The sequence below is a fragment of the Schistocerca cancellata genome, chromosome 2 (genome assembly GCF_023864275.1).
Source record: "Schistocerca cancellata isolate TAMUIC-IGC-003103 chromosome 2, iqSchCanc2.1, whole genome shotgun sequence".
In the NCBI taxonomy this organism is placed as follows: Eukaryota; Metazoa; Arthropoda; class Insecta; order Orthoptera; family Acrididae; genus Schistocerca; species Schistocerca cancellata.
In genome coordinates this window covers 515,297,046-515,309,554 of record NC_064627.1, presented here as the reverse complement: position 1 = coordinate 515,309,554, position 12,509 = coordinate 515,297,046, and the positions used below count along the sequence as shown (strand labels likewise).

General features: G+C 39.5%; 1 protein-coding gene across 2 annotated transcripts in view; it reads right to left on the bottom strand.

Annotated features, from left to right (window-relative positions):
• The window catches only part of LOC126162063 (conserved oligomeric Golgi complex subunit 4), a 122,385-nt gene that overhangs the window by 30,154 nt on the left and 79,722 nt on the right, over positions 1–12,509 (bottom strand). For both annotated transcript variants that reach the window (XM_049918322.1, XM_049918323.1), the window contains exon 10: positions 9,923–10,186. In XM_049918322.1, coding sequence (XP_049774279.1) covers positions 9,923–10,186 — 264 coding nt within the window. The remainder of the gene's footprint in view (positions 1–9,922; positions 10,187–12,509) is intronic.

Below are 12,509 nucleotides of genomic sequence, written 5' to 3'. Positions count from 1 at the left end.
GCAGGTTTTGCTCCTGGGTCTTCCACAGTAATATAAATAATCATCAGTGTACACTTACAGATAATTGAAGGCAATATACCTCACCAGGCCAAAAAGTTTTAAGACTTGCTTAACAAAAAATAGAGAAGAGTTAAGAGGTTGGTTTTAATGCTTCAGGTTTCTAGATAATCTACCCCCTACTTGAGGACAATACACTGAATGTTCATACAACTGTGTCAAGTTGTCAGTAAAGTCCTTCATTGGGGGGTTGCCTCATTGTCTTGAATGTCTGTTATGTCAAAACTTTGACTCTTTATGTCAGTTTTTGCACTTTGTCATTTTGTGGTATATTCATATTGATAACATTATGTCTCATTACCTATACTGATTTTTTCCCAGAAATAAGTGTCTGCATTTCTCATTAATCAAGTCATGGCAGTTGTTCAGGTGTAGCTTTTTTTTTCATTGGGGGGTCACTGTGTGAGGGACTAACTTTTCTCTTCTTCAAAACATTCTGAAGAATGTCCTGAAACTTGATTTGGACCTGTTGCTCCATTGTGATTTGTGACACAACAAAATCGACACACTGCAGTCATACATCCACTTCTTAACACTGACTGCTCACAACTGATTAGTCAAATGCATATTTTCTATCACATCATTACTGCACTGATTCTTGTACACTAGGAATAAAATCAATTTTGAACCTTTACAGACAAATGGCATACATAATACACCATGCTGCTAAAAAGCAGACTGACATGGATAAAAATAAATACTACTTTATTGTAGTTTGCTAATGTGAAGCAAACTTATTTTCATACTGCAAAGTGCACGAAATTGTTGAGTATTGTCTTCCAGTGTTATTGAATGCGATAATAAAGCTAATAAACATTCTAAAAGGAAGGAAGTCACACAAAAATTACATGACAGATTTAAATAAATACAAAATAGTGGTATTTTAGTAACAATGCAAGAAAAGACAGATTGCTACTTACCATAAAGAAGACACTTCAAGTTCAGACAGCACAATTAAAAGACACCCACATAAAGCTTTCAGCCACAGCCTTTTTCAATAAAGGACACACACACACACACACACACACACACACACACACACACACACACACACACGCAAGCACACACACGCAAGCACACTTCATGCACACACAACCGCCAACTCCAGCATCTCGAACTGGAATGCATCACGTGGGATGCATGCAGCAAGCTGGAAGGGAAAAGGGAAGGGATAGTAGTGTACAGGTGGGGAGAGAGATGAACGCTGTCTGATGGAGTGTGCAAGAACAAGACTACCAACAGATGCAGCATGAGGAAGTGGGAGGGGGGGGGGGGGGGGAAGAGAGGAGCACGGACAGACAAGCAGATGCATTGGCACAGGGCTGAGGATAAACGGCGTGGGAGATATGATGATAGGACAGAGGGGGTGGAAACTTTTGGGTGGAAGGTGTGGGGACAGTATATTACCGTAGGTTGAGGCCGGGACAATTACGGGAGCAGAGAATGTGTTGTAAGGATAACTACTCCCATCTGTACAGTTCAGAAAAGCTGTTGGTGGAGGGAAGGATCCAGATGGCTTGAGTAGTGAAACAGCCATTGAAATCGAACGTGTCATGTTCAGATACTTGCTGTGCCACAGGGTGGTCTACTTTGCACTTGGCCACAGTTTGGCAGTGGCTGTTCATCCTGGTGGACAGCTGTGTGGTAGTCATACCAATATAAAATAACTGTGCAATGATTGCAGCAGATCTGGTAAATGACATGGCTGCTTTCCAGGTGGCCCGGCCCCTGATGGCATACGATAAACCTATAACAGGACTGGAATAGGAAGTGCTGGGTGGGTGGATTGGGCAGGTTTTGCACCTGGGTCTTCCATAGTAATATCACCTGTGTGGCAAGGGGTCGGTATTGGGAGTGGCATAGGGATGGACTAGTATGTTGTGGAGGTTGGGTGGCTGACGGAACATGACTTTAGAAGGGGGTGGGAAGTATCTCAGGAAGGATGTCCCTCATTTCAGGCCACGATGATAGGTAATCAAAGCCCTGGTGAAGGATGTGGTTCAGTTGTTCCAGTCTGGGGTGGTATTGGGTGATGAAGGGGACACTCCTTTGTGGTAGGTTATTAGGAGCAGTGCGAGGGAAATGTCATGATCTGTTTGCGGACTAGGTCTGGGGGATAGTGCCTGTCTGTTAAGAAAATGGCAAGAACATCCATACACTGAGCAGGAGAGTTGTTGTCACTGCAGATACATCGCCCCTGGGTGGCCAGGCTATATTGGAGGGATTTTTTAGTGTGAAAGGGATGAAAGCTGTCAAAATGGGGAGGGATTTTTTAATGTGAAAGGGATGAAAGCTGTCAAAATACAGGTGCTGCTAGTAGTTGGTGGGTTTAATGTAGACAGAAGTGTGGATGAATCCATCAGAGAGGAGGAAGTAACATGTAGGAAGGTGGCACACTGGGTTGAGGAGGACCACGTAAATCGAATCGAAGTTGTTGATGTTGTGAAGGAATGAAGATAGGGTGTCTTTGCCCTGAGTCCAAATAATGAAGATATCTTCAATGAACCTGAACCAGACAAGTGATTTGGTGTTTTGGGAGGTTAGAAAAGTCTCCTCTAGGTGGCCGATAAAAAGGTTGGCATAGAAGGGTGCCATGTGTGTGCCCATGGCTGTGCCGCAGCTTTGTTTGTATACCTTCCCTTCAAATGAGAAATAGTTGTGCGTTAGGATAAAGTTAGTAAGGCATATGAGGAATGAATTAGAGGGTTTGGAGTCTGAAGGATGTTGGGAAAAGTAGTGTTCAATAGTGATAGGAGCATGGGCAAGAGGGATGTTAGTGTATACGAAGGGGGTGTCAACAGTGACAAGTAGGGATCTGGGAGGCAAAAGGGGTGGGGATGCTGGAGAGTAGACTATCTAGAAACCTGAAGCATTACAATCATCATCAACTCTTCTCTATTTTTTGTTAGTGAAGTTTTAAAACGTTTTGGACTGATGGGGTATGTTGTTGTTGTGGTCTTCAGTCCTGAGACTGGTTTGATGCAGCTCTCCATGCTACTCTATCCTGTGCAAGCTTCTTCATCTCCCAGTACCTACTGCAACCTACATCCTTCTGAATCTGTTTAGTGTATTCATCTCTTGGTCGCCCTCTACGATTTTTACCCTCCACGCTGCCCTCCAATACTAAATCGGTGATCCCTCGATGTCTCAGAACATGTCCTACCAACCGATCCCTTCTTCTAGTCAAGTTGTGCCACAAGCTCCTCTTCTCCCCAATTCAATTCAATACCTCCTCATTAGTTATGTGATCAACCCATCTAATCTTCAGCATTCTTCGGAAGCACCACATTTCGAAAGCTTTTATTCTCTTCTTGTCTAAGCTATTTATTGTCCACGTTTCACTTCCATACATGGCTACACTCCATACAAATACTTTCAGAAACGACTTCCTGACACTTAAATCAATACTCAATGTTAACAAATTTCTCTTCTTAAGAAACGCTTTCCTTGCCATTGCCAGTCTACATTTTATATCCTCTCTACTTTGACCATCATCAGTTATTTTGCTCCCCAAATAGCAAAACTCCTTTACTACTTTCAGTGTCTCATTTCCTAATCTAATTCCCTCAGCATCACCCGACTTAATTCAACTACATTCCATTATCCTAGTTTTGCTTTTGTTGATGTTCATCTTATACCCTCCTTTCAAGACACTGTCCATTCCGTTCAACTGCTCTTTCAAGTCCTTTGCTGTCTCTGACAGAATTACAATGTCATTGGTGAACCTCAAAGTTTTTATTTCTTCTCCATGGATTTTAATACCTACTCCGAACTTTTCTTTTGTTTCCTTTATTGTTTGCTCAATATACAGATTGAATAACAATCGGGGATAGGCTACAACCCTGTCTCACTCCCATCCCAACCACTGCTTCCCTTTCATACCTCTCGACTCTTATAACTGCCATCTGGTTTCTGTACAAATTGTAAATAGCCCTTCGCTCTCTGTATTTTATCACTGTCATCTTCATAATTTGAAAGAGAGTATTCCAATCAACATTGTGAAAAGCTTTCTCTAAGTCTACAAATGCTAGAAACATAGGTTTGCCTTTCCTTCATCTTTCTTCTAAGATAAGTCATAGGGTCAGTATTGCCTCACGTGTTCCAACATTTCTACGGAATCCAAACTGATCTTCCCCGAGGTCAGCTTCTATCAGTTTTTCCATTCGTCTGTAAATATTTCGCATCAGTATTTTGCAGCTGTGACTTATTAAACTGATAGTTCGGTAATTTTCACATCTGTCAACACCTGCGTTTTTGGGATTGGGATTATTATATTCTTCTTGAAGTCTGAGGGTATTTTGCCTGTCTCATACATCTTGCTCACCAGATGGTAGAGTTTTGTCAGGACTGGCTCTCCCAAGGTTGTCAGTAGTTCTAATGGAATGTTGTCTACTCCGGGGGCCATGATTCGACTCAGGTCTTTCAGTGCTCTGTCAAACTCTTCACGCAATATCATATCTCCAATTTCATCTTCATCTACATCCTCTTCCATTTCCATAATATTGTCCTCAAGTACATCGCCCTTTTGTAGGCCTCTATATACTCCTTCCACCTTTCTGCTTTCCCTTCTTTGCTTAGAACTGGGTTTCCATCAAAGCTCTTGATATTCATGCAAGTGGTTCTCCTTTCTCCAAAGGTCTCTTTAATTTTCCTGTAGGCAGTATCTATCTTATCCCTAGTGAGATAAGCCTCTACATCCTTACATTTCTCCTCTAGCCATCCCTGCTTAGCCATTTTGCACTTCCTGTGAATATCATTTTTGAGATGTTTGTATTCCTTTTTGCCTGCTTCATTTACTGCATTTTTATATTTTCTCCTTTCATCAATTAAATTCATTATTTCTTCTGTTGCCCAAGGATTTCTACTAGCCCTCATCTTTTTACCTACTTGATCCTCTGCTGCCTTACTACTTAATGCCTCAAAGCTACCCATTCTTCTTCTACTGCATTTCTTTCCCCCATTCCTGTCAATTGTTCCCTTATGCTCTCCCTGAAACTCTGTACAATCTCTGGTTCTTTCAGTTTATCCAGGCCCCATCTCCTTAAATTCCCACCTTTTTGCAGTTTCTTCAGTTTTAATCTACAGTTCATAACCAATAGATTGTGGTCAGAGTCGACATCTGCCCCTGGAAATGTCTTACAATTTAAAACCTGGTTCCTAAATCTCTGTCTTACCATTATATAATCTATCTGATACCTTTTAGTATCTCCAGGGTTCTTCCATGTATACTGCCTTCTGTTATGATTCTTAAACCAAGTATTAGCTATGATTAAGTTATGCTCTGCACAAAGTTCTACCAGGCAGCTTCCTCTTTCATTTCTTAGCCCCAATCCATATTCACCTACTATGTTTCCTTCTTTCCCTTTTCCTACTGATGAATTCCAGTCACCCATGACTATTAAATTTTCGTCTCCCTTCACTACCCGAATAAAATCTTTTATCTCATCATACATTTCATCAAGTTCTTCGTCATCTGCAGAGCTAGTTGGCATATAAACTTGTTCTACTGTAGTAGGTGTGGGCTTCGTATCTATCTTGGCCACAATAATGCATTCACTATGCTGTTTGTAGTAGCTTACCCGTACACCTATTTTTTTATTCATTATTAAACCTACTCCTGCATTACCCCTATTTGATTTTGTATTTATAACCCTGTACTCACCTGATCAGAAGTCCTGTTTCTCCTGCCACCGAACTTCACTAATTCCCACTATATCTAACTTTAACCTATCCATTTCCCTTTTTAAATTTTCTAACCTACCTGCCTGATTAAGGGATCTGACATTCCACGCTCTGATCCGTAGAACGCCAGTTTTCTTTCTCCTGATAACAACGTTCTCTTGAGTAGTCCCCGCCCGGAGATCCGAATAGGGGACTATTTTACCTCCGGAATATTTTGCCCAAGAGGACGCTATCATCATTTAATCATACAGTAAAGCTGCATGCCCTCGGGAAAAATTATGGCTGTAGTTTCCCCTTGCTTTCAGCTGTTCGCAGTACCAGAACAGCAAGGCCATTTTGGTTAATGTTGCAAGACCAGATCAGTCAATCATCCAGACTGTTGCCCCTGCAACTACTGAAAAGGCTGCTGCCCCTCTTCAGGAACCACATGTTTGTCTGGCCTCTCAACAGATACCCCTCCGTTGTGGTTGCACCTACGGTACGGCTATCTGTATCGCTGAGGCACGCAAGCCTCCCCACCAACGGCAAGGTCCATGGTTCATGGGGGGGACACTTGATGATTATTCATCAATATATCAACACTGAGGCCAATCAACACATTAAAGGTTCTTGGCTTGAATTTTTCAAGTTACTGAGTAATTTTATCTTTAAATATGCCGTAGATAGAGACTTAAACAGTAGGGATGATTGATTGTGTAAAGTTCTACATTTCTGCTCTTCTAAATGTTAGATAAATATATGTCCCTTCCCATCCGGGACTTTAGTACTGTACTGATTGGAATATTTACTGTTGCCACGTAATCATTGTACTATTGCTCTCTTATTAGTATCTTTATATCAAATTTACCACAAAGTCACGGATGCAAAATACTAACGTGAATTCTTTACAGACGAATGGAAAAACTGATAGCAGCCGACCTCAGGGAAGATCAGTTTGGATTCCATAGAAATGTTGGAACATGTGAGACAATACTGACCCTACGACTTATCTTAGAAGAAAGATGAAGGAAAGGCAAACCTACATTTCTAGCATTGGCAGACTTAGAGAAAGCTTTTGACAATGTTGACTGGAATACTCTCTTTCAAATTCTGAAGGTGGCAAGGGTAAAATACAGGGAACAAAAGGCTATTTACAATTTGTACAGAAAACAGATGGCAGTTATAAGAGTCAAGGGACACGAAAGGGAAGCAGTGATTGGGAAAGGAGTGAGACTGGGTTGTAGCCTCTCCCTGATGTTATTCAATCTGTATATTGAGCAAGCAGTAAAGGAAACAAAAGAAAAATTTGGAGAAGGTATTAAAATCCACAGAGAAGAAATAAAAACTTTGAGGTTTGTGATGACATTGTAATTCTGTCAGAGACAGCAAAGGACTTGAAAGAGCAGTTGAACGGAATGGACAGTGTCTTGAAAGGAGGGTATAAGATGAACATCAACAAAAGCAAAATGAGGATAATGGAATGTAGTCGAATTAAATCGGGTGGTGCTGAGGGAATTAGATTAGGAAATGAGACACTTACAGTAGTAAAGGAGTTTAGCTATTTGGGGAGCAAAATAACTGATGATGGTCGAAATAGAGAGGATATCAAATGTAGACTGGCAATGGCAAGGAAAGTGTTTCTGAAGAAGAGAAATTTGTTAACATCAAGTATAGATTTAAGTGTCAAGAAGTCGTTTCTGAAAGTATTTGTATGGAGCGTAGCCATGTATGGAAGTGAAACGTGGACGATAAATAGTTTGGACACGAAGAGAATAGAAGCTTTCGAAATGTGGTGCTACAGAAGAATGCTGAAGTTTAGACGGGTAGATCACATAACTAATGAGATCAAGGGATCACCAATTTAGTATTGGAGGGCAGTGTGTAGGGTAAAAATCATAGAGGGAGACCAAGAGATGAATACACTAAACAGATTCAGAAGGATGTAGGTTGCAGCAGGTACTGGGAGATGAAGAAGCTTGCACAGGATAGAGTAGGATGGAGAGCTGCATCAAACCAGTCTCAGGACTGAAGACCACAACAACAACAACCACAAAAATAGTGAAAAGAAGCTGTCACTGGCTGTTATTATATCTTTCTATCGTCATCAGATATGTTATTCTTTGGGACAAATCAAGGGTGAATCTCAGTAACTCTTTGAGCTATCAGTCAAAACTATCTGTGATAAAATTACAGATCTTTCACAAAACAGTTATCCAATTATTTACAGAAATTTTCTTCGCAGCTGATTGAGAAAATTAAGAATATATTTACAGGTAGTGGCTTCTATTTATCAGAATTAGTTTTGTGCTTCATCTCCAACCCACTGATGCAGTATGAAACTAGAAGCTTAATGGAATATTCATTAAAGCCTCTGGCATAGTATTTTAAATTGTTATCATTTTTGTACATAACCAATTCTTTCTCGTCATTCAAAAACATTGCCTTAACTAGTCCCAATAAATATGTATCAGTTTTTCTTTGGTATTCAAGTGCTGCTTTGATATGCATAACACACCTGGAAATGAACATTCCTGCAAGCAGCACTATAACATGATTCCAAAATCTTGCCTTTCACAGGCAATGAACACAACTGAATGAAAACTTGTCATGGAAAACATGTTGGTTGTAGCCACGGAGATAGCTTCAGAATGGAACCTGCATTCTGCAGCAGAGGATATGTTATGTATTTCTATATCAGATTAAAGCTGCCTACAGTTTCACTCTAAATTAGGTACACAATTGTCTGTTGGCAGCATTTGTTTCATATCATACACCACTTATAGAAGTGGGTTCATTCTTAATATGCTTTTGATTTTCTAGCCAAGTTAATGATTTTCTTTTGAACAGAACACTTCACTGAGTGACCGATGCATTTTATTTAGATATTCTGGTCAAATACATTGCCTGTCAAAAAAATTGAAGCACCTACAAGTGGAGGAGGAAACGAAATGAATCTTCAAGGCTTGAGATGGTATGTGATGTTTCGATGATTACATAATCGAGTTAAATGTTCAAAGACGTTGTACCACCTCTGACCTTGATGTATTCTCTAAATTGGTTGGGAAGGGTGTCATAAAGCCATTGTATTCTGCCCAGGGGCAAGCTGGCCCACAACTGTTTAACTGAGCCCCCAATATCCTAGATTGTGGCGCAGTGACAGAGCTAACTCCAAAGCTGCTTTTACACATGTTCTGCCAGGCACAGATCTGGGGATCTCGCTGCCAATTGGTGTACCTCAATCATGCAGCATGTCTTGTTGAAAAATGGCACCATGATATTGTTGCATGAGAGGTAACACATGAGGATGCAGAGTGTGTGTGTGATGTACTGTTTTGCCATCAAGAATTTCTTGTGACATTACCAGCCATAACCTGACGCAATACCTTCAGCTCCCCACATCATCATGCCAGGAGTAACAGTGTTGTGCCTCTCCGAAACAATGGAATACTTGGGCCTCTCCTCAAGGTGTCGCTTAGAAGTATGCAGCATCTCCAAGTCATTTACAGTGCTCACTCAACATCCGTTGCTTTTCAAGCCCCTTATACACCATACCAAGCCTGACAACAACAGTACACACAAACAACATAATGCATTCTGCTGGCCATTCCACTTGTGACAGAGAAGCTGAATGGCAAGATCTTAAAAAACTGAGCAGTAAATCCTATTCCTCCCTTGGCCCTCGACTGTTTATAAGGTTTTCAACATCTGTGTTTCAACAGACTCATTAATTATGGTCTCTCTTTAAAAGCAGACATTCATTGAGGACAGTTTCACAGTCTGAACACAGGGATTGTATTACATGTATTATTTTATGTGTGTGTGTAGCTGTAACTTAGAAATGCAAAATATAATGTAAACTTCTGTATTTCTCTTAAAAAAGAGAAAAAAGTTTCTTTTTGTAAACCTTGACATGTCTCCTGTACATCAAATCAAATGATTTGAATATAGTATTTAATGAGATGAATAAATCACATATCACATATCTAGCATTCATTTCACGTAATTAAGGAAACAGAAAATATACATCTGGATGGTCTAGTGGAGATTTGTGATCTAACCATCTCAATTAGTGGTAATTACAGATTGTATGTCAAGTTCTGCAATAAAAACACATATGAATGAAATGAGAGAGGAGTAATTTTGTCGAGTCATACACACATAAAACACCACTTAAAACACTTATAATATGAATCTGTTCACATACCTCAGACAGTTGGTGACTGACGGAGAGAAATGAGTCAATCCAAGGATTTATGCGAGGTTTTATAGCACTCGCCTTTAGTTGTTGCATTCCATATTCTATTACTGATCTCAGACTTCCATTGACTGAAGAAAGTCCAGAAAGACAGCTCTCAAGTTTTGCAAATTCATTTTCAGTCATATTTAACATTCCCGGTATCTCTTCAGTCAAACTCTGACGCAAGGTATTGATGTACTCTGTACTGACATCTGCATTATTCAGGTAAGCCTAAATAAAGACAACATGTCGTCAGTAATGAAATTCACAAACAAGATGAAAATGACAGCTTTCTGATTATAACATTATAACAACATGAGGGTTGCCGTTTAAGTTTTTGCTAAAAACAATGAAAGAAAAAAAAGGTACAAAACATTTTACTGTTATTCAAAATATTTTCCTGTAAAATTTATATGCTTATGTATGTGTCTGAACTAATACTGAAAAATTTTTTCCACTTGGATGCTGGTACCTCAAGAATTAGGTTCTGAAAGGGTGCTACAGTTTCTTGAGGTCACAAAAATCATACACATATTTTGTTTCACATAAGGCAACAAAAAATAATTTGTTAGCAATGAGATACGAGTTTGCTGTTTTCTCCTGTCATAAAATCAATCACTTGATGCACTGTGTAGCTAACATTGTCATTAAGAAGAATTATGTGACATTTTTGATTGTTTTTCCTGATGACATCACTGACTTGTGGGTAACGAAATCTTCAGTCTTCTACACCAGGGTCAGCCACAGCATGCAAAACTTCATATGCATATAATGTGTGCAGTCACACTATGCAAAACTTCACATGTGCACAATGTGTGCAGACTGGAACTCAAACTGTTTCGGCAAGACTTGGTATGTCTTGACTTCCTTGGTCCTTCTTGGAACTACTCAGTACAGTGTGCCATTCCATTTAGCAGTGCAATGCTACACTATTTCTTCTGCCATTTGGTGTTGGATTTTTCCCTCAGCATGGCTTTCATCAGTTCAGCAGAATTATGGTGTCAGTGCTGTTTATCCTATGCTATTTGCTCATGGTATAAAAGAAGTTCAATGGTCCAGTGGCTGTTAGCACAAAAAGAGGCAATCTAGCTTTTGTTATAAGCCTTTAGAAATGAATGAGAAACATGTTTATTTTTCAAAGAAAGAATAAAAAATCTCAACATTTATTCTGCAGCCAAATAAATTATGTGTACTGCAAATGTACTATAATGGCATTAGAACATTATGCACAAAGAATTCAAAGATTAAGATGCTGATGAATAAGCAAAAATTTACAATGAACAACAGATGACTTGTATGAGATTCATTGTTTGTACATCAAGAAGCACTGTGTGCCAAATTTTCAGGCAAGGAGCACGTAATGAAACTGGTGGGACAAACAGGAAATTTTCTGAGGTCTCATACAGTATTACACTGTGTGTTTCAACAGTTTTTGGCGGAACTGAAATAAGATTATGGAGACATTATACAGGATAGTCAGAAAGGGTGTTGCTGGGCAGGTCGGCCTGAGAAATAACTGTTAAGAAAAAAATTTGATACATTGTGCAGTTCCCAAGTTACTTACCATTGAAGTTAGCCAATCAGGCCATTGCACACATAAATTCAAGCACATGCATGTACTAAGCTGTGGGAATGCACAGACATCTGTGGGTCTGTGAGTTACCATTTGTTCAAATGCTCATTACCAGTTAAAATGTGCCTATTTCGGAAGTGTTAACTTTCAGCTAGGTGAGCAAAAGCTAGGTTTGTTCGGCCAGAGTAAACCTAAACAAAGAACAGTATCCCTGGAAGGCTGCTTGAATTTGTGTGCATGACAGCCTAAATGGGTAACTTCAATGCTAAATAACTTGGAAATGGTGCAAAACGTTGTCAAATTTTTTCTTGACGGTTATTTCTCAGCACAGCCTCCCTTGCAATACCCTTACAAGCATTTCAGACTGTTTCCGACTACTCTGTATATTCCTGTGAAGTACGATAATTAAACTGAGGATCATATCTGGAACACTTTATCATTTTAGAATTTCTGAAGGATAACAGAAGGCAGAGATGAAAATTAGAAGATCCAGAATGGATGCAGACCCCATGTTTTTAGTGGACTTGAGTGGACAAGACTGCAGTAAGACATTAAAAAAGGAAATCACATTGTTGAAAGGGTACTTCTGACAGCAAACACTGTCCATTTACCTAAATTCTCTGGTGTTAAAGAAAACAAGAAAATATGAATTTTAAATAATTCATTGTGGCACTGAAAGAATTACATGATCAATTTTCTAAATGTTTTGTGGAGACTGCTAATCTCACATCTGTTTTTGAGACTGTTTGCCATTTCAGATGAAAGCACACATGTTCTTGGGCAGGTGGAATTGAGTGATCTGCAATATACTTCCCATTTAAAAGACAAACTCTTATGTTAAAACTGTCCAGGAGTCTACAAAGTTTTCGTTGGGAAGAGTTTCCATGTCTTCCTAATGAGGCTGCATATGTGAGATCAATGCTTTGATCAATATACAGCATGTGTGTAAACGCATTTTTCAATTATGAAAATAATAAGACA